This window comes from Dama dama, chromosome 12 (assembly GCF_033118175.1).
Source record: "Dama dama isolate Ldn47 chromosome 12, ASM3311817v1, whole genome shotgun sequence".
NCBI lineage: Eukaryota > Metazoa > Chordata > Mammalia > Artiodactyla > Cervidae > Dama > Dama dama.
The window spans coordinates 89,267,478-89,290,857 of NC_083692.1; the positions used below are offsets into that span (position 1 = coordinate 89,267,478).

The 23,380-nt window shown below is 47.9% G+C and overlaps 1 protein-coding gene across 1 annotated transcript; it reads left to right on the forward strand.

Moving 5' to 3' along the window:
- The first annotated feature begins 1,520 nt into the window (after positions 1 to 1,520).
- UBAP1L (ubiquitin associated protein 1 like) lies at positions 1,521 to 20,148 on the forward strand. Its single transcript, XM_061158051.1, has 6 exons — positions 1,521 to 1,640; positions 7,614 to 8,072; positions 8,145 to 8,276; positions 11,115 to 11,321; positions 17,599 to 17,700; positions 18,866 to 20,148. The coding sequence occupies exons 1-6, from the start codon at positions 1,521 to 1,523 to the stop codon at positions 18,998 to 19,000; spliced, it is 1,155 nt and encodes a 384-aa protein (XP_061014034.1). The 3' UTR covers positions 19,001 to 20,148.
- Positions 20,149 to 23,380: the final 3,232 nt, after the last annotated feature.

The following is a 23,380-nucleotide window of genomic DNA, read 5'->3' on the forward strand; positions in this document are numbered from 1 at the left end:
TCTTGCCTACTTTGGGATCTTTTTCTTATTGATTTGTAGAAAGTTTTTTATTTTGGATATGAGTCCTTTGTCAGATGTATGTAGTACAAATATCTTCTTCCTCTATGTGATTTGCTTTTTTACTCTCTTAACAGAATGTTTTGATGAGTGGAAGTTCTTAACTTTAATGTAACCCGATTTATCAGTATTTCCTTTATGATTAGTCTTTTTTTGTAACATTTTACAAAATGTTTGCCTTTTCTAAGATCATAAATATATTCTCCTATTATATCTTCAAGTTTTTTTCTTAACCGTTCACATTTAGGTTTACAGCCTACCTGAAATTGATTTTTGTTTATGTTATGAGGTAGAGGTCAAGATTTTTTTGGAAAATATCCAGTTGATCCAGAACCATTTCTTAAAAAGACCTTCATTTTTCTACTGCTCTGAAGGGCCAATTTTGTCATAAATCAAGGATCTGTATATGTGTGGATCTGCTTCTAGACCATCTTTTCTATTCTGTTGGTCTCTTTGCAAACTCTCAATGTCACACTGTATTAATTGCTTTACAACATAACATACTCTTCCTTTGGATTTTCTACATATAAATATGTCATCTAGAAATAATGGTAGTTTTCTTTCTTTCCAATCCTTATACCTTTTTTTTTTTCCCCTCTCTTTTTGCACAGGCTAGTACCTCCAGGGCAGTGTTGAATAGAAAAGATGAAGGGGACATCTTTATTTCATTTCCAATATTGGGGAAATCTTGTAATATTTCACCATTAAGTGGGATGTTTGTTTTAGATGTTTTAGAGACATTCTTTGTTAGGTTAATGAAATTCCCTTCTATTCTTAAGTTGCCAAATAGAGTTTGTTTACTGTTTCTTAAAATCATGAATGGATATTGATTTTATCAAGTGCTTTTTCTGCATCATAATTATACACTTTTAAATTTTTATCCTATTGATATTTATCTTTATTCCCACTGATTAATTTTAGGATGTTAGACCTGTCTCTCATTCCTGAAATTAAAGTCAACCTGGAAGTGTTGTATTTTTTCTATCCATAATTATTTTTGGTAAGATTTTTGCATTTATGTTCATGAAATGTCTGCCTCTGATTTTCTTGTCAGGTTTGGTTTTAAGGTGATGCTGAAATCAAAACAAGTTAGGACATATTCCTTTTTTTTTCCTTCTTTTTCAGAAGAGTTGTAATTTGATAGCTCTTTTTCACCATTGGGGTGAATACTCTTGATGAAATCCTTTAGAACTAGTGTTGTAGACCATGTTTTGGGAAACAGTGGTCTAGGGAGCAAGACTTAAACATGAAAAAATCAATTGCTGTCAGTTTGAAGGCTCTTTGTTTTATTCACTTTTCCTCCCTTATGCAGCACAAGTCACTTCACCTTTCCCTTCCTGGCTGTGTGGGGCTCAGCCAAGTCACCACACAGGAGAGCAGTGAGCCATCTGAGACCTGAGCCTGGTCCTCAGGGACTTGCTCTTTCCAGCCCTGCTCAGCCATCTCCACACTCCTCTGACAGAATGAATGCCCTGGATGATGTCCCCTTCAAGGTGCCCAAGGGCTTTGTGATAGACACAGAGCCCCTGCCTGGGCCAGATCTCAGTGTTCCAGACTGCCGGGAACTTCTGCTGGGTTCTATGGTAAGTGCCTCTCTCTGTCTGTCTTCTCATGGCTGGGTCTGTGGGTCTGATGCTGAGCCTCACGAGGCCCCTTGTTCCTTGATTTTAAATGGCAGCCACTCCTGTTCTGATATATTCTAGGAAGTGTGAAAACAACCGAAGAGGAAAAGATATTCCATGAAGAAGTCTGGAGACTTGGTCATGGGGCTATTTAGTGCGTCTTAAGTTTAGAATAACCAGAAGGTTGCTTATATGGAGTTACTGAGAGTCCTAGCAAGGATATTCCAATTCCAATTCCTCTCTTTTCTATCAGCTTACTGCCAAGTCTAAAATTCCACTAAAAATCACTCCACTGGGCTAAGATGCTATCTTGAGATTAAAATGCAGACAGTTACACAGGACACATTAGAGTGGATTACTATTCTACAGACCCAAAGTACACCTATCCATGGGGCACCTTTGAGGCACCCCTTGCCCCTTGGTTCACACACTGGGGTATGCCCTCAATGTATATGGTGGTATCACATACCCTCAGGATAAGCACAATTATTTAACTTCCAAGTGAGTCAAATTTATTTGAAGACTTAGGAGGAAACCTATTGCATTTGTATTATAACACAGATATATAATGAGGTAGAAGGCAAAATTCACATGAATTCTAAAAAATGAAAGAGAAGGATTGCAAACAGCTGTGGAGCTGGTGGTAGATCTTTTAGGACTGAGTCCTCGGGATCTTGTGTGCTCATTCAGCACTGTCTGCGGGCTACTTGATAGGAAAATTTGAGGATCTAGTTCAGCTCACACTCACTTTGTCACTTTGTACATGAGGAACTTGAGGCTCAGAGAAGCAAAATGATCTGTCCAAAGATAGTGGCAATGGTGGGACTAATTCCCAGGTCCTGGGCTTCCCTGTGGTCCGGTGGTTAAGAATCTGCCTTGCAATGCAAGGGACACTGGTTGGATCCCTGGTCCAGGAAGAGCCCATATACCATGGGGCAACTAAGCCTGTGATCCACAATTACTGAGCCCATGTGCAGCAACTACTGAAGTGTGTGCCCTTGAGAGCCTGTGCTCTGCAACAAGAGAAGCCATCTGCAGACCACAAGTAGAGAGTAGCCCCACTTGCTGCAACTAGAGAAACCCTGCTCATAGCAATGAAGACCCAGCACAGCCAAAAATAAATAAATATGTCAATTTTAAAAAGTAAAAAATAAAACCCAGATCTTGATTCTAGATCACTTCATGATAGCTCAGAGAAGGATTGGAAAGTGAGAGACATCAGACACATAATGTTCGAGGGCAAAAAAATACAGGGTTATGGGAAGTCAAGTGCAGAGAAACCAGTCCAGGAAGGAGAGGCCTGGAGAGGGTCAGGTAGAGAGGCTTGAGTAGCTTGGAGGCATAGGAGCAGGAGACTTCATCTGCAGCCCCTGGAGTTGCACTTAAGTTCCTCAGGACCCAGAAGTGAAAGAAGCTTCGTAAAGCCCCGAGTACAGCGTTCAGGGGCCCCACTCTGTGCGGCAGAGCGCGTGCTTCCCCCAGAGAACCTGTGCTGTGGGCCCTCACTCTGGCAGTAGGGCCTGTATTGCTGGGAAAAGCAAATTGCTTTACCAAGCTCCAGTGGGGGTAGGCGGACTAGCATAACTATTCCCGCTCTGCTAAGCCGGCAGGAGGCTATTCTGGAAGTTACTTCTCCTAGAGGCAGAAATAGGTACCCTTCTGCCAAGTCTATGTCTTGTGTCCCAGCCCACGTCTTGGCCCTGGCCCTGCCTCCTGTTCTCAGGGTGGGCACTCCACACCCACTCATCTCCCTTGAGCCTATTTCCCTTCCTGAGCCTCCATTTCTTTTACTGCTGTGGCCAGCTATCAAATAGAGAAGCATGGGACTCCACGTATGATTTGTAGCCTCTCCTGGTTAGTCTTCCAAGTTTACTGGGCTATATTCCCAGTGTTTGGAACTGGAAACACATTTCCCCATAGCAACAATGTTATAGATAGTGGTTAGATTACCAGATGAATCTGTAGCGACCTAAAAAAGAAAAATAAATAAATTAATAAATAAAATAAATTAAAATAAAAAAATACCTTCCATTCATCGAGCACCTGCTATGTACCAGGGCCAGGCTACGTGCTCTTCATACTTTCGCTCTTCTCTCTCATTCTTATGACCCTTGTAGCAGGCGGGTGTTCCTTCCCCACGGCACAGGAAACCTCAGTTCCCACCCTTGTGACCAGCAGGGCCGTGTGGCTGTGAGTGGCATAGCCAGGATTCCAACATGAGCGTGTCAGTCCCCAAAGCCCACGTCCACCTCCTGCACCAACTGCTTTCCTGAGAAGCCTCGGCAAGTCTGTGTTTCGTTGTTTCATCATAGTCTTCCTTTAATTAGAGTTAATTTCCCTTTTGTCAGTTAAATTTTTTACAAAGAATATATATATATATATATATATATATATATATATATATATATATGTATGTATGTATAGAGCAAGGGTCAACAAACATTTTCTGTAAAGGGCCAGATAGTAAAAACTAGCAATCACTCAACACTACTATTGTAGGGAGAAAGGGCCATGGACATGACAGAAAGGAGTGAGTGAGCACGGCTGTGTTCCAATAACACTTTATTTAAAAAACAAGGTGGGAGGTCAGTTTGACTCCCAGGCAGTTTGCCTGTCCTAAGAGAATGAAAAGCCTCCCACTGACACTTCCTTATCTGTCCTGTCCCCACCTGCCCTGGTAACTTCTGTTACTTGTATTTTAAACTGTATTCTTCTGGAGAGTCTTATGTGTGTACATACAAGCAAACACTGCTGTTTGCTCCTTTTTCACACCAAAGGTAGCATTTTCTATACATTATTCTTCTTGATTTTTTTTTCAAGACTTTGAAAACTTTCAGGATTTGAAGACTTTCCATATCAATACAGAGAATGCTTCTTCGGTACTGCATGGTATTGTGTTATATGGATATATTGTACTTTACTGAATGAATCACCTCTTGATGGACACCTAAGTTCTTCCCAGTCTTTTGTCATTACAAGCAATGATGCAGGGAAAGACTACATGCAGATGTCCTTTTGAATTAAATCATATTGCCAAATTGCCCTCCATAAGGGTTATACTGTTTTACATCCAACCAGCACCCTACAAGGGCTTCCCAGGTGGCGCTGCTAGTGGTTAAGAATCCACCTGCCAATGCAGGAGACATAAGAGACTCAGGTTCGATCCCTGGGTCGGGAAGATCCCCTGGAGATCTTGCATGGCAACCTACTCCAGTATTCTTGCCTGGAGAATCCCATCGACAGAGGAGCCTGGTGGGCTGTGGCCCAGAGGGTCACAAAGAGTTAGACACAACTGAAGTGACTTTAGCATGCACAGCATTCTACAGTGGGCTTATACCTCAGCTGCAGTTCTCAACAAAGGAGTCATCAGATGTTGCATCTTTGCTGAGGGATAGGCAAATGGTATCTCAGTATAGTTTTATTTTCTTTTCTCTTGTTGTGAGTGAGATTGAGCAGCTTTTCATGTGTTTAAGAGCCATCTGTAGTTCCTTTTCTGTGGACTGTTCATATCTTTTGTTCATTTCCCTGTTGGGCTGTTGGTCTTTTCTTATCTATTTCTAGGCACTCCTATGTCTGAGTTATCAGTGCTGTTTTCCCGCTAGTTTGTTATTTGCCTTTGACCTTGCTTATGGGGTGTATTTGCCATGCAGATTTTCATATGTGCATGTGTGTACTTTCACAGCTTCTCAATTTCAATTCAGAGTGAGAAATGTTTTCCCTACTTGAGATTATAAAGGATTTCTCTCCTCTTTTCTGCTCGTACTTTTATAATTTCATTTCAAACAACTGAATCTTTGATCCTTTTGGAATTTCCCCTTGTATATGATGTGAGAATGGATCCAACTCTATTTTCTTTCTGCTGACTAACACCATTTATTGACCAGTCCCTCTTTTTTCCCATTGCTTGAGATGCCACCTTATTATCTACTAAAGTCCCATAGGTAATGTCCATTTCTGGACCTTCTGTTCTTTACCTTTAGGTTATCTGTGCAGTACCTTAGCTTTAATTATTGAGGTTTTATAATATATATTAGCAGCTGGTAGGGCCAGTCCCCTTTATTTCTCTTTTTGTCACAGAGGCTTTTAGGCTATTCTTTTGGTTGGGTGTGTCGGAGTGGGGGGCTGTGCTGGGTCTTCGTTGCTATACAGGTTTTTCTCTAGTTGCGGTGGCAGGCTGCTCATTGCAGTGGCTTCTCTTGTTGCAGAGCATGGGCTCTAGAGTGTGCAAGCTTCAGGAGTTGTGGCCTGTGGGCTCAGCAGTTGTGGTACACAGGCTTAGTTGCTCCAGGGCGTGTGGAATCTTCCTGGACCAGGAATCGATCCCATGTCTCCTGCATTGGCAGGTGGATTCTTTACCACTGAATCACCGTGGAAGCCCTTGGCTATTATTTGTTTATTTTTCATATGAACTTTAGAATCATCTTGCTTAGGTTCCACAGATCACAAGTGCTGGTGTTTTTATTGGGTCTTTGGATCAGTTTATCCCCTAAGTTCCACTGTCTGTTTCATTACCTCTCAGTCTCTTTCCCTCCATGATGGTTTCCTCAGCTCTGAAGTGGTCTTTTCACTTCCTCTGTCTCTCCCAACCCACTCATTTTCCTCCAGCCTCTTTTTATAACCATTTATTCTGCACACTCTTACAATATCCCCTCGGAGCCAGAACTGCCCTGGGCCCCCAAAACGGAGAGAAATAAGATACACTCCCTGACCTCAGTCGGGGAACCACACTTAGAACAGCTACGTTCTGTTCCTCTCCCCAGCTTAGGGTCATGTAAGGAGTTGGGTGAGGGGAGAGGCAGTTCCTGTCTGCCTTTCTGCCTCCCACGCCCCCCACACCCCACCCCCCCCAACACTCCCCCAGGCTTACCTGGCCATCATAGAGCACTGAAGTTGCCTTTTAAGAATATTTATATTTTTAAATGAAGTTTTATATTTCCAGTTCTTAATTTTAATAGTAGTTAATGGGAATATTTTATTTTTGCTTCACATAAACTCTCAATTTAGATTATTTATGTGGGCTCCACATTTATTGTTTAGGTGGCTTGATCAGTCAGATGGACAGGAATCCCAGCTCATCTACTCACCACTAATCTGACCTCAAGCAAACTAAATTTCCTGGGCCTCCTTCTGATAATCTGGAAATGGGAATCACATTAGGACAACTAAGTAGAGTTCAGGGGAAAAAAAACAAACAAACAATGAACGATTTTTACATTTCCTGGGCCCCTGGAAGGCAGCAAACGGGATGGGGGCAAGTACTACTCCATGCAGAGGTTTGTGTGTCTGGGCTGGCCCCCAACGCCAGCTGCTCAGTGGCAAATGGTGCTAAACTCAAGTGAAAGCTTCTTGGTGAAGGACAAGTTTTGTTGAAATTAAAAAAAATTATTTTTGGCTGCACTGGGTCTTTGCTGGGTCGTGTGTGGGCTCTCTAGTGGTGCCCTCTCTGCAGCCTGCGGGCTCAGTAGTTGCCGGTGCCCTGGCTTCTCTAGTTGTGGTGAACAGGCTGAGTTGCCCCCACTGGTATGTGGGATCCTATTTCTCCCATCGGGGATCCAATCCTCATCCCCTGCATTGGAAGGCAGATTCTCAACCACTGGACCACCAGAGAAGTCCCCTGGAGAAACTGTTTAGGCCACTGTTGTTCAATTATATGCTGAATGGCAAAGGGACTTGGACTTTAATTCTATTAACCTATTCCTCACATTGTCCTGTCTACAGAGTTTGCTATTAAATTGGTATTGACAGTCATCTACTCCAATGCTAGCTAAAACCGAGGGTGAGGGTGGCCTGCGATGAATGCCTGGGGCTTAAAATCAGAAGCTGTCTAGGCCTGGACAGTCTGTGGCTGAACAGGTTCCCTGGGGGCCAGGAGGTAGGGGTGTGCCCCCAGACCCTGGTTTGCCTGGCGGAGCCTCCCCGGCCTTGTTTCCACAGCACGACTTCAGCCTGGAGAGGAGGACACTCTTCTGGGTGGAGGCTGTCATCCGGGGACCCTGCCCAGTTCAATGCGATGCCCCGGGGGCAGCTTCCGCCCCTCCCGCCTGGCTCTTGCTGGCTAGCCCCGAGCAAGGGCCGGAACCCGTGTCTGCTGCAGTTGAAGATCTGGAGGCCGGATCCCAGGAGCAGCCTGAGGAGGAGAAGGAGGAGGAGGAGGACCAGGATGAGGAAGCAGCCTCTGCCGTGGAAGAAGAGCCGGAGCCCTGCAGCCCCCAGCCCAGCTCCGCGGCGAGCCCCCGCCTGGGCCAACACCGGTGCTCGCTAGACGTGCTGCGCGGCGTGAGGTCGGAGCTGGCTGGGGCCAGGCGGCGGCTCTCCGAGGGCCGGCTCGCCTCCCACCCCCGCAGCCTCCTGCACCGCCTCCGCCACCGAGCTCTGAGCCTCTGCCCCGGCCCCGCGCCACCCCAGGGCCCGGCGCCTCCACCCTGCAGTGCTCCCACGCAGTCGCCGCCGTCCCCTGTCCCCAAGGCCTCGCTCCCCAGCGCCCGCACACCGCCCTTGGGCCCCAAGCCGTCGCTCCCCAGCACCCCCGAGCTGCCCCCGCGGCCCTCCACGGCCGGCGCCATGCCCCCGCTGCGGAGCCACAAGCCCACAGTTGCGGTAAGGAACCTGCCCCCTTGGCCAAGGCCACAACTCAGCAGCGGGGGCCCCACATCGGGGGTCCCCTGCCTGCTTGGACACTCCTCCCTACCAGCTCTTACCTGGCCCTGTACCACGCTGTCCTTCCTGCAGCCCTATGCCTAGAATATTCCCTGCTTCGAGTTCCCCTTCCTTGCTTCTCGCTGTGTTTCCTTCTTTGCTTCTGTTAGGGCACCTGTTAGGATAATTGTAATTACTCAGTATCTGTCTCTTCCAATGGAGTAAGACTTCTCTTAGGGCAGTGATTGGATTGCATTTGTCTCCAGAGCACCCAGAGCACACTTGGCCCATAGGGGGAGCTCAGTGAATGTCGGTTGGATCAATGAATGTGGCTCAGATCTAGGGCTTGCCACTGTTCAAGGATTGGGTGAGCTGGAGGCTCAATCAAGGAATATTCACAGCGCAGTTACTTCATGCAAGAAACTGGATTGGAAGAGACAATGTCAAAAGCATGCTAGGAGTTTGGCGAGGAAGTGTGAGACAGGGCAGCACTGCCCAGGGGGAGGGATCAGGCACTGCCCACCGAGGAGGAGGTGAGGGCCGCTGCAGGCTGGGGCAGCTTCGGGACAAAGGATGTGCACCAAGAACTAGCAGCAGATGCGAACGTAGAGTGAAACCGGTAAAGCTTAAGCTTCAGGCTTAGCTCCTCCCAAGGCTTTGAGCGTGTGTGCTCAGTTGCTCAGTCCGGTCTTTCTTTGGGACCCCCCCCTGGACTGTAGCCGGGGGCCTCCCAGGTGGCGCTAGTTGTAAAGAACACGTCAGAGGTGTAAGAGACATGGATTCTATCCCTGGTTTGGGAAGATCCCCTGGAGGAGGGCATAGCAACCCGCTCCAGTATTCTTGCCTGGAGAATCCCATGCACAGAGGAGGCTGGTGGGCTACAGTTCATAGAGTGCAAAGAGTTGGACACCACTTAGCATGCATGCGTTCACGGACTGTAGCCTGCCAGTCTCCTCTGTCCATGGGTTTAATCCCGACAGGAATATTGGAGTGGGTTGCCATTTCCTCCTCCAGGGGATCTTCCTGACCCAAGGATCAAATTTGAGTCTCCAGCGGCTCCTGAATTGGCAGGAGCATTCTTTACCACTGAGCCACCTGGAAGCCCTTCCAAGGATTTGTGCACAGTTTTATGCATATGTTTATGCTCCTGTGTCTTTTTCTTTAAGTAGTCTACATTGTATAAGTGTCAGACTCCATAAAATCTAGGTCTGGAACAGATGTGTTAGGTTAGGTTAGTAGCAGGAGGTGACATTTAGGCACGGCTTTCTGCCCCTGAGCAACTCCACAGTCAGGCCAGGAGAGGCAACAGAATAAGACCAAGGTGAAATTAAGTCCAAAAGACAGACTCAAAGTCTGGCTTTTCCCTCTCAATGCTGTGTGAGCTTAGGCAAGTCACTGAACTGCTCTGAGCCATCCCTTCTCTACCTCTAAAGCAACCCTGCACACAGTTATTTAGAACAAAAAGAGAAGAGGTTATTTATATACAATATATATACTCTATATAGCAGTATATATGTTTATACAGTACAGGCCACACCCACATCACGGGCTAGATGCTGATGCTAGGAGGGCTGTTCCCTGACGCCAGTTAAATTTAACTCTAGCAACAACCCTGTAGTGGGGTGGGGGGAAGATGGGGGCAGATGGGACAGGTATTCTGTAGAGGAGGAAACGGGGGCAGAGAGCACCTGAGAATCATTTTCAAGGTCACAAGGATAGACTCAAATCCTAAGACTTGCATGGTTTTCACTCCAGGAGTAAAGAGTAGATCCTAAGGTGAGGTCATGGCAGGGAAACCGCTGAGCAGATGAGCATGTGTAGGGAATTCACATGTCACAGGCACTCTGCTCCTGGAGCCAGGGCAGCATCTAGGCTGCCCTGCCAGAGGAGGGGACAGGGTTAGCAAAATGCTTCTTCATGGGGAATGGGCTAGGGATGATGCCAGCCAAACCTATTGAAATACCTTCAAGCCACCCTCCTTAGTCCAGGGTCTCTGTGGGTTTCCCCAGCACCACAGCTGTTCCCAGTTCCTATCCTGCTCCTTGCCCTAGCCAAGCCCCAGTCCAACCAGATTCAAGGAGGAAGTTCTGGCTAGGAAGCTCAGTTCTGTTACACCGCTCCCTAAGGTATGGGGTCGAGAACCCTGCGTTGACTCTGAGTAGGATACAGGTCCCAAAAGTGTGTTGTTTGCCAGGTCATTTGCTAGCTTCTCTGAACCTTGACTTCAGTAGCTATAAAATAGAATTAGCCTATCGTGTGTCTCTTGCAGGCTTGTTCTAAGCAATAAATATTATCATCTACTGGCAGTTTCTGTATGCCAAACCCTTTGCTAGCCACTTTTCTCACCTTGTCTTATTTAAGCCTTGTAACAACCCTGTGAGGTATCTGGTATGATCGCATCCATTTTACACATGAATAAACTGGCTTCCCTGGTGGCTTAGTGGTTAAGGAATCCACCTGCAATGCAGGAGACTCAGGTTCGATCCCTGGGTTTGGAAGATCCCTTAGAGAAGTAAATGGCAACCCGCTCCAGTATTCTTGCCTGGGAAATCTCATGGACAGAGGAGCCTGGTAGGCTACAGTCTATGGGGTCACAAAGAGTTGGACACGACTGAGCACCTAAACAACAAACTAAGTAGACAGTAGAAAGCTGGGATTTGAACCCAGGTCTGCAAGACTTCAAGATCCTCACAATATTAGCCCCTGGTGCTCTGTAGCGAAGGTGCCTTTAAAAATGTCTTGCCCAGCCAGGAGTCACCTCCGGTGGGAACTGACGCTTCCAGCTTGTCTGTGTTTCAGTCCCTCAGCCCGCACACCTGCCTGCCGCCTCCCGGACAAGTGGCCCAGCCTTGTGCAGCCCACAGACCGCACCCTGATTCTGCCGACTTGCTGTCTGCCCTGAGCCAGGAGGAGCAGGACCTCATCGGGCCGGTGGTCGCCTTGGGGTACCCCCTGCACAGGGCTATCGTGGCTCTGCAGAAGACGGGGCGGCAGAGCCTGAGCCAGGTGAGTGGGGGCCCGGAGCTGGGGGCTGTGGAGCTGCAGTCGGGTCAGGGGCCACCTTGTTTTTATCTTCAACTTGAAGCTATCTTGTGTTTGTCTTTGGAGGCAGGATTTCAGCTTCGAATTAATTATTGGGGGTTGTGATCAAGTTTCTAGATCCTAAGGCTACCATCTCCATGGGAGTTTAGCAACACTCCCCATGCCTACTTGGGGAGTCTCAATATTCTGCTCCTGTCCAAGTCTCTGCCTCAAAAGTAGGATTGAAGCTTTGGGCAGTCACAAATCTTTCTAGAGCTGCCCAATAGCACTTTCTGTGACAGGAGAGATGTTTTATTCCTGTGTTGTCCAATATAGGAACCACTAGCTATATGTGGTTACTTGAATGTGGCTAGTATGACTGAGAATTGTTATTAATTATAATTAAATGAAATTAAAAATTAAATAGCCACATACAGCTACCATATTGGATGGCACAGCTCTGACCACTTCCCTCAACAGTTAATCCAATACCCATATCTGTCTCTCTCTCTTTCCATATACCCATCCATCAATCTAGTCATAAGTATTTTCTGGACACTTCTGTGGTGTTTAGACGCAGCTAGCAGCTATGGGGAAACCAGTATTGTGGATTGGGTGCCCAGGAAGCAGACTCCAGTGGGATTTGGCATACAGAGATTTATTAAGGAGACCCTTGGCAACAACTTCTGGGGAAGGGAAAGGACAGAAGCAGGGATGGGTAGAAGGAGAGGTTGAGCTTTACAGACCTGGTGACAGCCAACCCCATAGCTCTGAAGCATATTTGGCCCTTTGGAGTTGTCATAATTGGGGATGAGATGGTCAGGCCTTCATACCTCTGCCTTAATGAGTCACCAGATATAGAAAGAGGGTGACTTGAGAGGCGTGATCTCTGCAGCTCAGGCAGCCCCTGAAGGGACAGATAGCTGATAGTTTCTACCACCTCTACCACCATCTGCAGTAAGACCTCCAAGGAAGGTGTATCTGGAAGGGGTATCTTAGAGTCTACCACACCAGGTTCCATTTTAAGGACTCCACTCTTATTGGGAGAAGAGCGGATACCAGTAATAACAAGGGTAGGTAGCACCCCAAGCTGCTCTAATATTTGGGAGCAAGTCTTGACTCGCCCCCCCATACAAGCTAAGAATACAAGAACACCTGCAGGAGAGTGAGAACCCCTGAATTGCCAAAAGAGAGGTGCTGGTGAGAAGATGCCTGGGAGCAAGAAGGAACAGGAATGATTTGGGGGTGTTTCAGTTATCTGTTGCCGTGCAACAGTCACCCCAACACTTAGTGGCTTAATAGTACAACCATGTGTTTGCTCATGAGTCTCTGGGTTGGCAGTGTGGGTGGAGTCAGCAAGGAAGTTCTTTTGCTGGTCTCACCTAGGGTCTCTCATGGAGCTACAGTTTGGTGACCCAGCTAGAGCTGAATAGTCTAGGATGACCTTGATCCCAATCCAGTGGTGGTGAAACTTGTCAACTAGGCCACATAGCTCCAGCAAGCTAGCCCATGTGTTCCCAAGAGTACAGGAGTGGAAGATGCAAAGTCTCTTGAAGTTGAAATTATAGTCACTTCTGCCTTATACTGTTGGCCAAAGCATGTCATAGACCAGATCAGATTAAAAGGGTAGAAAAAATAGACTCTACCTCTTGATGGGAAAAGCTGCGAAGAGTATATGACTGTTCTTAATCTACCATGGGGAGGTTTCAGTAATTGAGAAAGGCTTCATGAAGGTATAAAGCCTTGAGCTGGACTTTAAGGATGGATAAGACCTGAATTTGAAGAAATGAGAAGGATGATCTTCCAGGCAGGAGGAATAGTATCAGCTGAGAGGTAGAGGGAGGAAGGACTTGGGAGGACCTGATCCAACAGTCTCACTGAATATATGATGCGGGCTGGTGGGAGATAGGACAGGAAGGGGAATAGAGGGAAGATTAAGGGTTCCTTGAAGACTGGCCTGAGAGTTTTCTCAAAGATCCCACAGCAGAAGGGAGGCATGAAAGGACTGTGAGCAGGGGCAGGAGGTGGGCATTGAATATCATCATCTGAATCCCTTCCCCCCACCTGAATGTTGCATCCCTTTTTGCATTGTTTTCTACACACCAGGGTTATTTGTGGTTGGAAAGCTGAGCCACAGGTATTGAATGGGACATACTTCTTTCTCCTGTCTGCCCCACCACCATCGGTGGACTTGGAGACCCTCTCCCTGGTCACTGATTGTGGCCATATGTTGAGTCCCTGATCTGGAGCTGCCTGCTCCCGGGTGAGAGAGCAACCGAGGGAGAGTGGCTCAAACAGGTGCCAGATCAGGATGTGCTGCTGCAGGTTGAGGAGGTGGAAGGCACGGGGTCCTCTTCCCACCCACTCCTGCTCCCGCTCCACTCGGTTCATCAGTCCTAGAGGAAAGGGTTCAACGTGGTGACCCCCACATATGGTGGCTAGCATGGTGGAGGAGATGGCGGGGTGCTGCTAATACTTACTGAGCACCTTTGTGCCAGCGCCTCAATCTGGAGTATTCATTTAGGTCTTCTCATTTCTGCAAGGTCGCTTTTACTGTTTCCACTTTGCAGATGAGGAAACTGAGGTCAGAGAGGTTCACATGATTAGTCAGTGGTGGCACCAGGGTGGATGCCGGGCTGGTGTGGTTCTGAATTTTGTTACACTGTGCTATTCCCTCATTTTCTGTGTGAAAATCTTCTAGGGCAGCACCTTAGGTTGATCTGAGATTTAAGAGTAGATTTAAAGTTGCCTCCACCCTCAGCTGCTGCTGCAAAGCCAGGACCTTGGCCAAGAAGCAGACCAGCAGTGCCGTGAGGGGCCAGGCCCATGGTGGGGACTCTGACATGCCTCCCCAACCCCTCCAGACCCTGTGACAAGGCTGAGGTCTCAGGTCATCACTGTGGGGATCTGAAGATTAGCTGGGGGCAGCACAGGGCATTGGCCTCCCTTTGGGTGTGCTGGAAGGATCTCACTGCATCAGGAGCACTGTGTTTCCAGATGTAGACTGACCACTTGCCCGGTGGGCCTTCTCCCAGTGAGCATTCAGGGGCTAGGCTCTAAGGAGTGGGCCTGAGGGCCATTGGATGACTTTATCTTGATCTCCCCGACCATGTTCTTTCTGTTCTGTGAAGCTCCACCTTTAACTGGACGTCTCTTTTGGGTTCACAGCCCTTCTCCCCATGAAAGACAAATACTACAACAATTCGTCTTTGGTCAGAGATGAACAGCAGATGGTCCAGGAGGGTGGGCATCAGGTGATGGAGACAGGGCACTTGGGAAAACCAGGGAGAGAGGAAGAAATACAAAACCTGAGCTTTGTCCATCACTCCTTCCTTCCTGCCCCAGGGTCAATGTGCCCACTGACCGCCTGCAGGTCAGGCATGGGTGGCACTTCTGAGGGTCCATAGGCCAGACCCCAGCTTACCCTTAGACTCTAGGCACATCATGGCCCCTCTCTGAGCCTCATTTCCCCCATTCACAGAATGGAGGAGAACATGTTTATGATCAGTGACTGCTGGGGGTCCCATCCTGGGGTCTGAAGGTGACATCCTCACCCACCCTGGGGCCTGAGCTAGGCCCACTTACGGACCAAGCAGGAGAGTCCTTACAAATGCAGATTCTCGGAACCTACTCTGCAGGATCAGTAGATCTGGAGTGGGCCAGGGGCCTATCATTTTAAAAGATCCGCAGATGGTTCTGATACGCAGCCTGGCTTGGGTCTACTGGGTTGGACTGAGTCAGAGACCCTTAACCTTGGCTGCACATAAGAATCACCTGGAGAGCTGTAAAAATCCCAGTGCCAGGCTTCCCCCCTACCAGCCCTACCAGTCCTATCAGGGCCTCTGGACGTGACCGTCATCAGCAGGGTATGGGCAGTGATACTGAGACACCAGTGTTTTGTTGCTATTGTTTTGTTAACTTTTTATTTTGTATTGGAGTATAGCTGATTAACAATGTTATGATAGCTTCAGGTGGATAGCAAAGGGACTCAGTCATACATATCCACGTATCCATTCTCCCACCTAATCCCCTCCCATCCAGGCTGCCACCTAACATTGAGCAGAATTCCATGTGCTATTCAGTAGGTTTTTGTTGGTTATCCGTTTTAAATATATCAGTATGTACATGACCATCCCAAACTCCCTAACTATTCCTTCCTCCATGCTTCTGCCCCTCTAGTAATCGTAAGCTCATACTCTAAGACTGTGAGTCTGTTTTGTGAGTAAGGTCATTTGTATCCTCTTTTTTTTAGATTTCACATATAAGGGATGTCATAGGATATTTCTCCTTCTCTCTCTCTAACTTACTTCACTGTATGACAATCTCTAGTTCCAGCCAGTGCTGCAAATGGCATTATTTCATTCTTTTCAATGGCTGAGTAATATTCTATTTATATATGTGTACCACATCTTTTTTATCCATTGCTCTGTCAATGGACATTTAGGTTGCTTTCATGTCTTGGCTATTGTAAACAGTGCTGCAATGAACACTGGGGGGCATGTATCCTCTTGGACCATGTTTTTCTTTGGATATATGCCCAAGAATGGGATTGCAGGGTCATATGGTAGCTCTATTTTTAGTTTTTTAAGGAATCTCCGTACTGTTCTCCATAGTGTCTCTACCAATTTACATTCCCACCGACAATGTAGGAGGGTTACCTTCTCCACACCCTCTCCAGAATTTATTGTTGAGGCACCATAGTTTTAAAGCTTCCAGGTAGCTACAGTCAGCACTGAGGCTGAGAACTTTTGCTGTAGATGAACAGACCTTCGGAAACTCTGTCTACTTGCAAGCCAGCTCAAAGTTCCTCTTCTAGTGACAGGACCCATGGACAAGGCATTGGCCAAGAAGTCAGGTGATCTGGGCCCTAGTCCTGGGACTCTGGTCCGCCCTGCCTGAACCTCAGTTCCCCCAACTGTGCAAGGAGAGCTGAGTTGGTTGGTTTTCAAAATGTGCCCAGAGCAAGGTTCCTGGGGTGAGGGCCCTGGACTCTGGGCTCCCTCTACCTCTAGTCCCCAGTTCTCCCAGAGTGACTGTAATGTCCCCCTGTTACTGTTGAAGCCCCCTGGTGCTTGGACAGTTCAGAGGCTAGAACAGTTTGAAAGTCATTAGTCTATGTGGTCTGTTTTATGCTCCGTCCCGAAGGTCTGCAGAAATCCGACTTGCTTTTTTCCTCCACTCGTACCCATACTTTAATCATCTGGAGCCTTCATTTGGCACCAATTCCCTGTAAATCCTACTTTGATTTGCCTGGCGCTCGTGTTTTCTTGTATCTGGTTTATCTCCCCCAAGGAGCTATGAGCTCCCGGAAGGTAGTTCTTAATTTAGTTTATAAACACAGCTTACATTTATTGAGCTCCTTCTGCCTGCCTACTGTGCTGGATGCTGGGACACAGTGGTGTCCTCCTGTGGGACAAAAGCTTGGTGGATGAGAAAGCTGAGGAAGATAGTAGGCAGTTACAGAGCTGTAGGTGTGGGGAAGCCTTGAGTGCTGTGGGAATACCTGATGGAGATGGAGGTGGGACTGGGGCTAGGGAGAGGCTACCCAGGGCCGAGGAGTGAGGCTGGCCTTGGCCTTGGAGCCGGATAGGCAGGAGTCTGGGGGTGCTGAGGGAAGCAGCCAAGGCTGCTGACAGAGCGAGCAGGTCTTTGAACGTAGGGTTGGAAGGCAGAACTTTATCCTGAGGGCGAAAGCAGCCGCTGGTGAATAAGCAGGGAGTGGCCGGAAGAGGTGCTCAGCCCTGTGGGCCCTTGGCTGTCCCCTCCCCTTCCCACCTTGGTGCAACACTGCTGTGGGGTGGGGCCCGTGGAGTCCTGGATTGCACAGATATCATGTGTGTGGAGCGGGGGTGGGGGTGCACGGGGGTGGGTGGACAAGGAGGCACCCTCACACAGGTGAGTGCTCACCGGGGAGGGTGGGCAGGCTGGGTGGATGGTGGGTAGACACCCGCGTTTGAGGCCTGGCCTGTTCCCCACCTAGGTTCTGGGAACACCTTGACCCGCCCCGACAGCTCTCTTCCTGGACTCCAGCCCCCAGCTTGGACAGCTGGTGAGGCTTTGCGGTCCACCTGTCCCCAGGGAGGCCTCTGACCCTCTTCTGTTGCCTCCCGGAGCTCTGGGGCCATGTTGTGTATGGCTGGTTGCCCAGTCAGCCTGGCCCTGAGCTCAGCCCTCCTGAGGCTCTTGGGTACCTCCTCCACCGCACCTGCTGCCCTGCTCATTCCTTTTACTGTCCTTCCCTCTGTGCCCCTTTCCTGCCCAGTTTCTCAGCTACCTTAGCGCCTGTGACCGGCTGCTGCGACAGGGCTACGAGGAGGGCCTGGTGGATGAGGCCATGGAGATGTTCCAGTTCTCCGAGAGCCAGGTCAGTAGAGCCTCCTGCCCGGGCCCCCGGCGAGGGGACAGCGAGGGGAGGGGTGGGGTACCCATGCAGGCCTGGCGTGCAGGGGCCGACCAGCACCAGAGGCAGCCTGGGGGGCTCAGGAGACAGCCTACTTGCTAAAACCCGGGGAGAAGGAGACAGCCTAGGGAGATGAGACATGGAGAAGGCAAGAGGACCCAAGGGGAAGGGGTGGGGAGGAAACAGGAAGCAGAGCTCTGTGCCAAGTCACTTCAGCTGTGTCCAACTCTGTGCGACCCCATGGACTGTAGCCCGCCAGGCTCCTCTGTCCATGGGATTCTCCAGGCAAGAATGCTGGAGTAGATTGCCATGCACTCCTCCAGGGGATCGTCCCAACCCAGGGATTGAACCTGCATCTCCTACATCTCTTGCATTGGCAGGCGGGTTCTTTACCACCAACACCGCCTGGGCAGAGCTTTATAGCTGTATCAACACAGCAAATATTGACTGGCTCCTCTTTGTTGGACACCCAGACAGGAGCCAGGCAGGTAGCATGATGATGCTTGAACTCTCTTCAGGGAGTTTGCCACCTACCTGGAAACCCAGAAGGCTTGAGGTTGTGGCCCCAGTTAGGGGGACATTCTGAGAGCCCAGTGAGTGTGACCTGTCCACAGTCGGCAGTTGGCCAAGGCAGAGCAGACTTCCCGGAGACTGGGAGGGATGGTGGGGTGAGAGGGATGCCGAGGGGCGCGGGGAGAGGCAGGGAAGTTTTGAGCAGTGGGGTCAGAGGAGGCAGGCAGAGGCTGTGTGTGTGAAGGTTTGGGCCCTGTGCAGAGGCCCTGTGCTGTGCCTCCTCGGCACCAGGATGCAGCCTTCTCTTCCTGCCCCAGTGCGGGGCGCGGGCACAGGCGGTCAGGAGGGAGTGGGGGAGGGGGAGTGACGGCCAGACAGAGCCAGCAGCCAGGCTGGGGCCTCCTTCCTTGGCACAGGAAGCGAGGCTTGAGCCCACGTCGCCTCATGTCATTGAGATACAGGAAAACCATAGGTGCTGGCCAGGATCAGGCTCACGTGGCCTGTGGGGTCACGGCTTTCTGGGGGTATGTAGAGTGGGTACTTGGGAGGAGACTGCCCAGGCCAGAGGCCCAGCCTCCCAGAGCCCCCCATGCCCTCTCCGCCTCCTCTTCCTCAGGCGGGGGAGTTCCTGCGCCTCTCGGAGCAGTTCAGCGACATGGGCTTCCAGCAGGACCGTATCAAGGAAGTGCTACTGGTCCATGGCAACCGCCGCGAGCAAGCGCTGGAGGAGCTGGTGGCCTGTGCCCAGTGACCTCCAGGGCACCCGGCAGTGTCTGTGCATCCTGGTCCTGACCCGGACCTGGCGATCCACCCTGACTGTGTCATGAAGACTCCATGAGAGTAACGTAGCAGTGCATGCTTGTGAAAATGCACACAATGCCAATGCACAAATGCACAAATACTGTGGAGGAGGCAGAACTTCACCTCTGAGGACTTCACAGGGGCTCTGTAACAAAAAGACAGGTTAACAAGAGAAAAACCAAAATGTGTTCATGCAGGTGGCATGCATCATGCCCAAGAAACTTCCATAAAAGTAAATCAAGATAGCAATTTAGAACTCTGGCTGGGAAAGATACCCTGGAGAAGGGAAAGGCTACCTACTCCAGTATTCTGGCCAGGAGAATTCCATGGACTGTATAGTCCATGGGGTTGCAAAGAGTTGGACATGACTAAGTGACTTTCACTTTATATGGCATTTACAACAAACAACAATACATTTGTGGAGAAATGACAGGACAAAGGAAAACAGTTTCAGGCTTCCGAGGATGGCAAGCTGTAGGGAGGTAAATATATGAAGGGAATTAATGAAGTAAGATTTATTTGCAAGTTCCCTGGTGCACTGCTGGGCTGACAAGAATCTGTCTCCAGATTCTGCCTCAAGGCATAAAAGAGGGGAAGGGAGGAGAGAACTTTTCTTGCATTTTCTGCTTAATTGCCTTTAGCTCAGTTATATCAAGGGTTTCCCAGATGGCTCAGTGGTAAAGAATCCACCTGACAATGCAGGAGACGCAGGAGACACAGGTTCAATCCCTGGGTTGGGAAGACCCCCCTGGAAAAGGAAATGGCAACCTGCTCCAGTATTCTTATCTGGAGAATTCCCGTGGACAGAGGAGACTGGTGGGCTATAGTCTGTGGGGCCACAAAGGGTTGGATGCGACTGAGCAGAATTATGTCAAAGAGGCATATTTTGGGATGACATTCCGATTTCCTTCAATATCAGAAGAAGCAGCTTAAAGAGGTGAGAGTGGCTCCTTGTGAGGAGGGCCAGATGAGGTGCATAGGCGACAAACTGCGTTTTTTCTTATAAGCCTTGTAAAATGATCTGTATTTGATTCTTTAAACTATGGGCATTAGTAACTTTAAGAAAATTAAAACAAATAAATATTGTGTAGTTCTTTGGGTCCTGGTTTCTGGTCTTGGTGTGGAAAGGATATCTAACTATGGGTGAGAGAAACGAATTCTGATTTTGGTTCTGCTGATGACTGGCTCAAGGCCTCTTTGGGCTTAAGTTTCCCCAGGGAAAGTGGAGTGACTGGACCTGACTGCTATCCATAAGAGTGCCCTGGGGAGTTTGTTAAAATGTCCAAAGCCCCACTCCTGGATAATCTGATTCAGAAAGTCCAGTTTGGCAGCCCGCAGGAATCTGTTTTGTTTTTATAAGAAGCTCTCTGGAGATTCTTTCATTTTCCTTTTTATTTTTTAAATCACTGTTTTGGTTATATTGTTGACCCTCTTCATTCATTTTCCCCCTCTCCCATGCCCCACCTCTGGCAACCACTATCTGTTCTTTGTATCTGTGAGCTTGTTTTTGTTTAGTAGTCCACATATAAGAAAAATACAGATTTGTCTTTCTGTGTCTGATTTATTTCACTTAGTGTAGTGCCCTCAAGTCCCATCCATGTTGTCACAAATGGCAAGATCTCATTCTTTCTTATGGCCAATAATATTCCATTGTATACACACCAGAGTTTCTTTATCCATGCATCCGTCAATAGACACTTATGTTGTTTCCATTATCTTGGTTGTTTCTAATAATATGGCAGCAAACCTTTGGGCTGCAGATACCTTTTCAATTTAGTGTTTTCATTTTCTTCAGATAATATCCAGAAGTGGAATTGTTGGCTCATTTGGTAGCTCTATTTTAATTTTTGGAGGAACCTCCACACTGTTTTCCAGTTTTCCATAATGGCTGCACCAACTTCCCTTCTCACAATGTGCATGAGGGTTCCCTTTTCTCCATATCCTCACAAATATTTGTGATTTCTTGTCATTTTGATAAGTCATTCTGATAGGTGTGAGATGGCATCTCACTGTGGTTTTGATTTACATTTCCCTAATAATTAATGATGTTTTCATGTGTATGTCTTCTTTGGGAAAAACTCTATTTAGATCTTCCCATGTTAAAATCATATTGTGTGGGTGGTTTTTTTTTTTTTTTTTTTTTTGCTGTTGACTTGTATGAGTTCTTTTTCTAAAATTAATTTTTAATTTTTTATTGTTTTTTGGCCATGTGGGATCTTAACTCCCCGACCAGGAATCCAGTCATACTCTCTGTGGTGAAAGCTTGGAGTCTTAACCACTGGACCACGAGGGAAGTCCCTGAATGAGTTCTTTATCTATTTTGGATATTAGCCTCTTATCAGATGTATGATTTGCAAGTATTTTCTCTCATTATGTAGGTTGCCTTTTCACTTTGTTGATGGTTTCCTTTGCTGTACAGAGCTTTTTATAATAGTTTGATGTAGTCCCACTTGCTTATTTTTGCTTTTGTTGCATTTGCTTTGGATGTCAGATTAAAAAAGTCCTCTCCCAGACCAATGTCAAGGAGCCTTACTGCCTGTGTTTTCTTCTGGGAGTTTCATGGTTTCACATCTAACATTCAAGTCTTTAATTGCCTTGAGCTAATTTTTGTGTGTGCTATGCGGTAGTGGTGGGGTTTCATTCTTTTGCATACAGCTGCCCAGTTTTCACCCACTCCAGTGTTCTCGCCCTGAGAATCCCAGGGACGAGAGAGCCTGGTGGGCTGCCGTCTGTGGGGTCACACGGGGTCGGACATGACTGAAGCGACTTAGCAGCAGCACCAGCAGCCCAGTTTTCACAGCACCATTCACTGAAGAGCTTTTGTTGTTCAGTCGCTCAGTCATGTCTGACTCTTTGCGACCCCATGGACTGAAGCATGCCAGGCTTCCCTGTCCTTCACCAACCCTCGGAGTTTGCTCAAACTCATGTCCATTGAATAGGTGATGCCATCCAACCATCTTGTCCTCTGTTGTTCCCTTCTTCCTCCTACCCTCAATCTTTCCTAGCATCAGGGTATTTTCCAGTGAGTTGGTTCTTTGCATCAGGTGGCCAAAGTACTAGAGCTTCAGCTTCAGCATCAGTCCTTCCAATGAATATTCAGGACTGATTTCCTTAAGGATTGGATCTCCTTGCAGTCCAAGGGACTCTCAAGAGTCTTCTCCAACACCACAGTTCAAAAGCATCAATTCTTCAGTGCTCAGCCTTCTTTATAGTCCAACTCTCACATCCTTACATGTCTACTGGAAAAACCATAGCTTTGACTAGACTGACCTTTGTTGGCAAAGTAATGTCTCTGCTTTTTAATATGCTGTTTAGGTTTGTCATAGCTTTTCTTGCAAGAAGCAAGCATCTTTTAATTTCATGACTACAGTCATCATCTGTAGTGGTTTTGAAGCCCAAGAAAGTAAAGTCTCTCACTGTTTCCATTGTTTCCCCATCTATTTGCCATGAAGGGATGGGACCAGATGCCATGATCTTTGTTTTTTGAATGTTCATTTTAACCCAGCTTTTCACTCTTCTCTTTCACCTTCATCAAGAGGTTCTTTAGTTCCTCTTCACTTTCTGCTATAAGAGTAGTGTCATAAGGGTGTCACTGAAGAGACTGACTGTCTTTTCCCCATTGTATATTCTTGGCTCCTTGATTGTAAATTAATTGACCACATATATGTGTGGGTTTATTTCCCGGCTCTCTAGTCTGTTTCATTGATCTGTGTGTCTGTTTTTATGCTAATATCTTGGGGGATTTTTAGTCGATGTAATGGGCCCATGGCCAGTGGGTCTGGCTTCTGCTTTCACAGTCTGTGATCCTATGTCAGTTTTCCCTCACTTGGGGATTGGGACCAGAGTTGTCTTTGGTCATCCCAGGCCTATCTTCTGGAGGTCCCCAGGGACTGAGGGGACAAATTGCTGGAGCTGCCCATGACAGGCAAGTAGGGGTCAGAGGACAGGACGCTGATGCCTCTGTCCTTCCTAGTTGTCCTGAGCACTGACCTGGAGCATTTAGTGCAGAAATGAAATCTCTCAGCCCCCTCCCCCCAACAAACAGGGCTGGACCTGGGGCTGAGGCCTGTGAAAAGACAAATAAAATCTTGTTTGAACATGCAGTGAGGACCTTAGCAGGCCTATACAGGCCTAAACAGAACCCGGGTCTTCTGAGGCCCATCCAGTCCCTGAATACTTTCCACTAAGCCTCAAGGCCTGCCAACTTGAAATTACATTAAAAATATCTTTTGCCCTTAAAATTTTGCTTTAAATAACTTGCAGGCAATATAAAACTATTTGAGAAATCTGTTAGATGGCATAAAGTTAGTAAAAAAAAAAAATATAATTG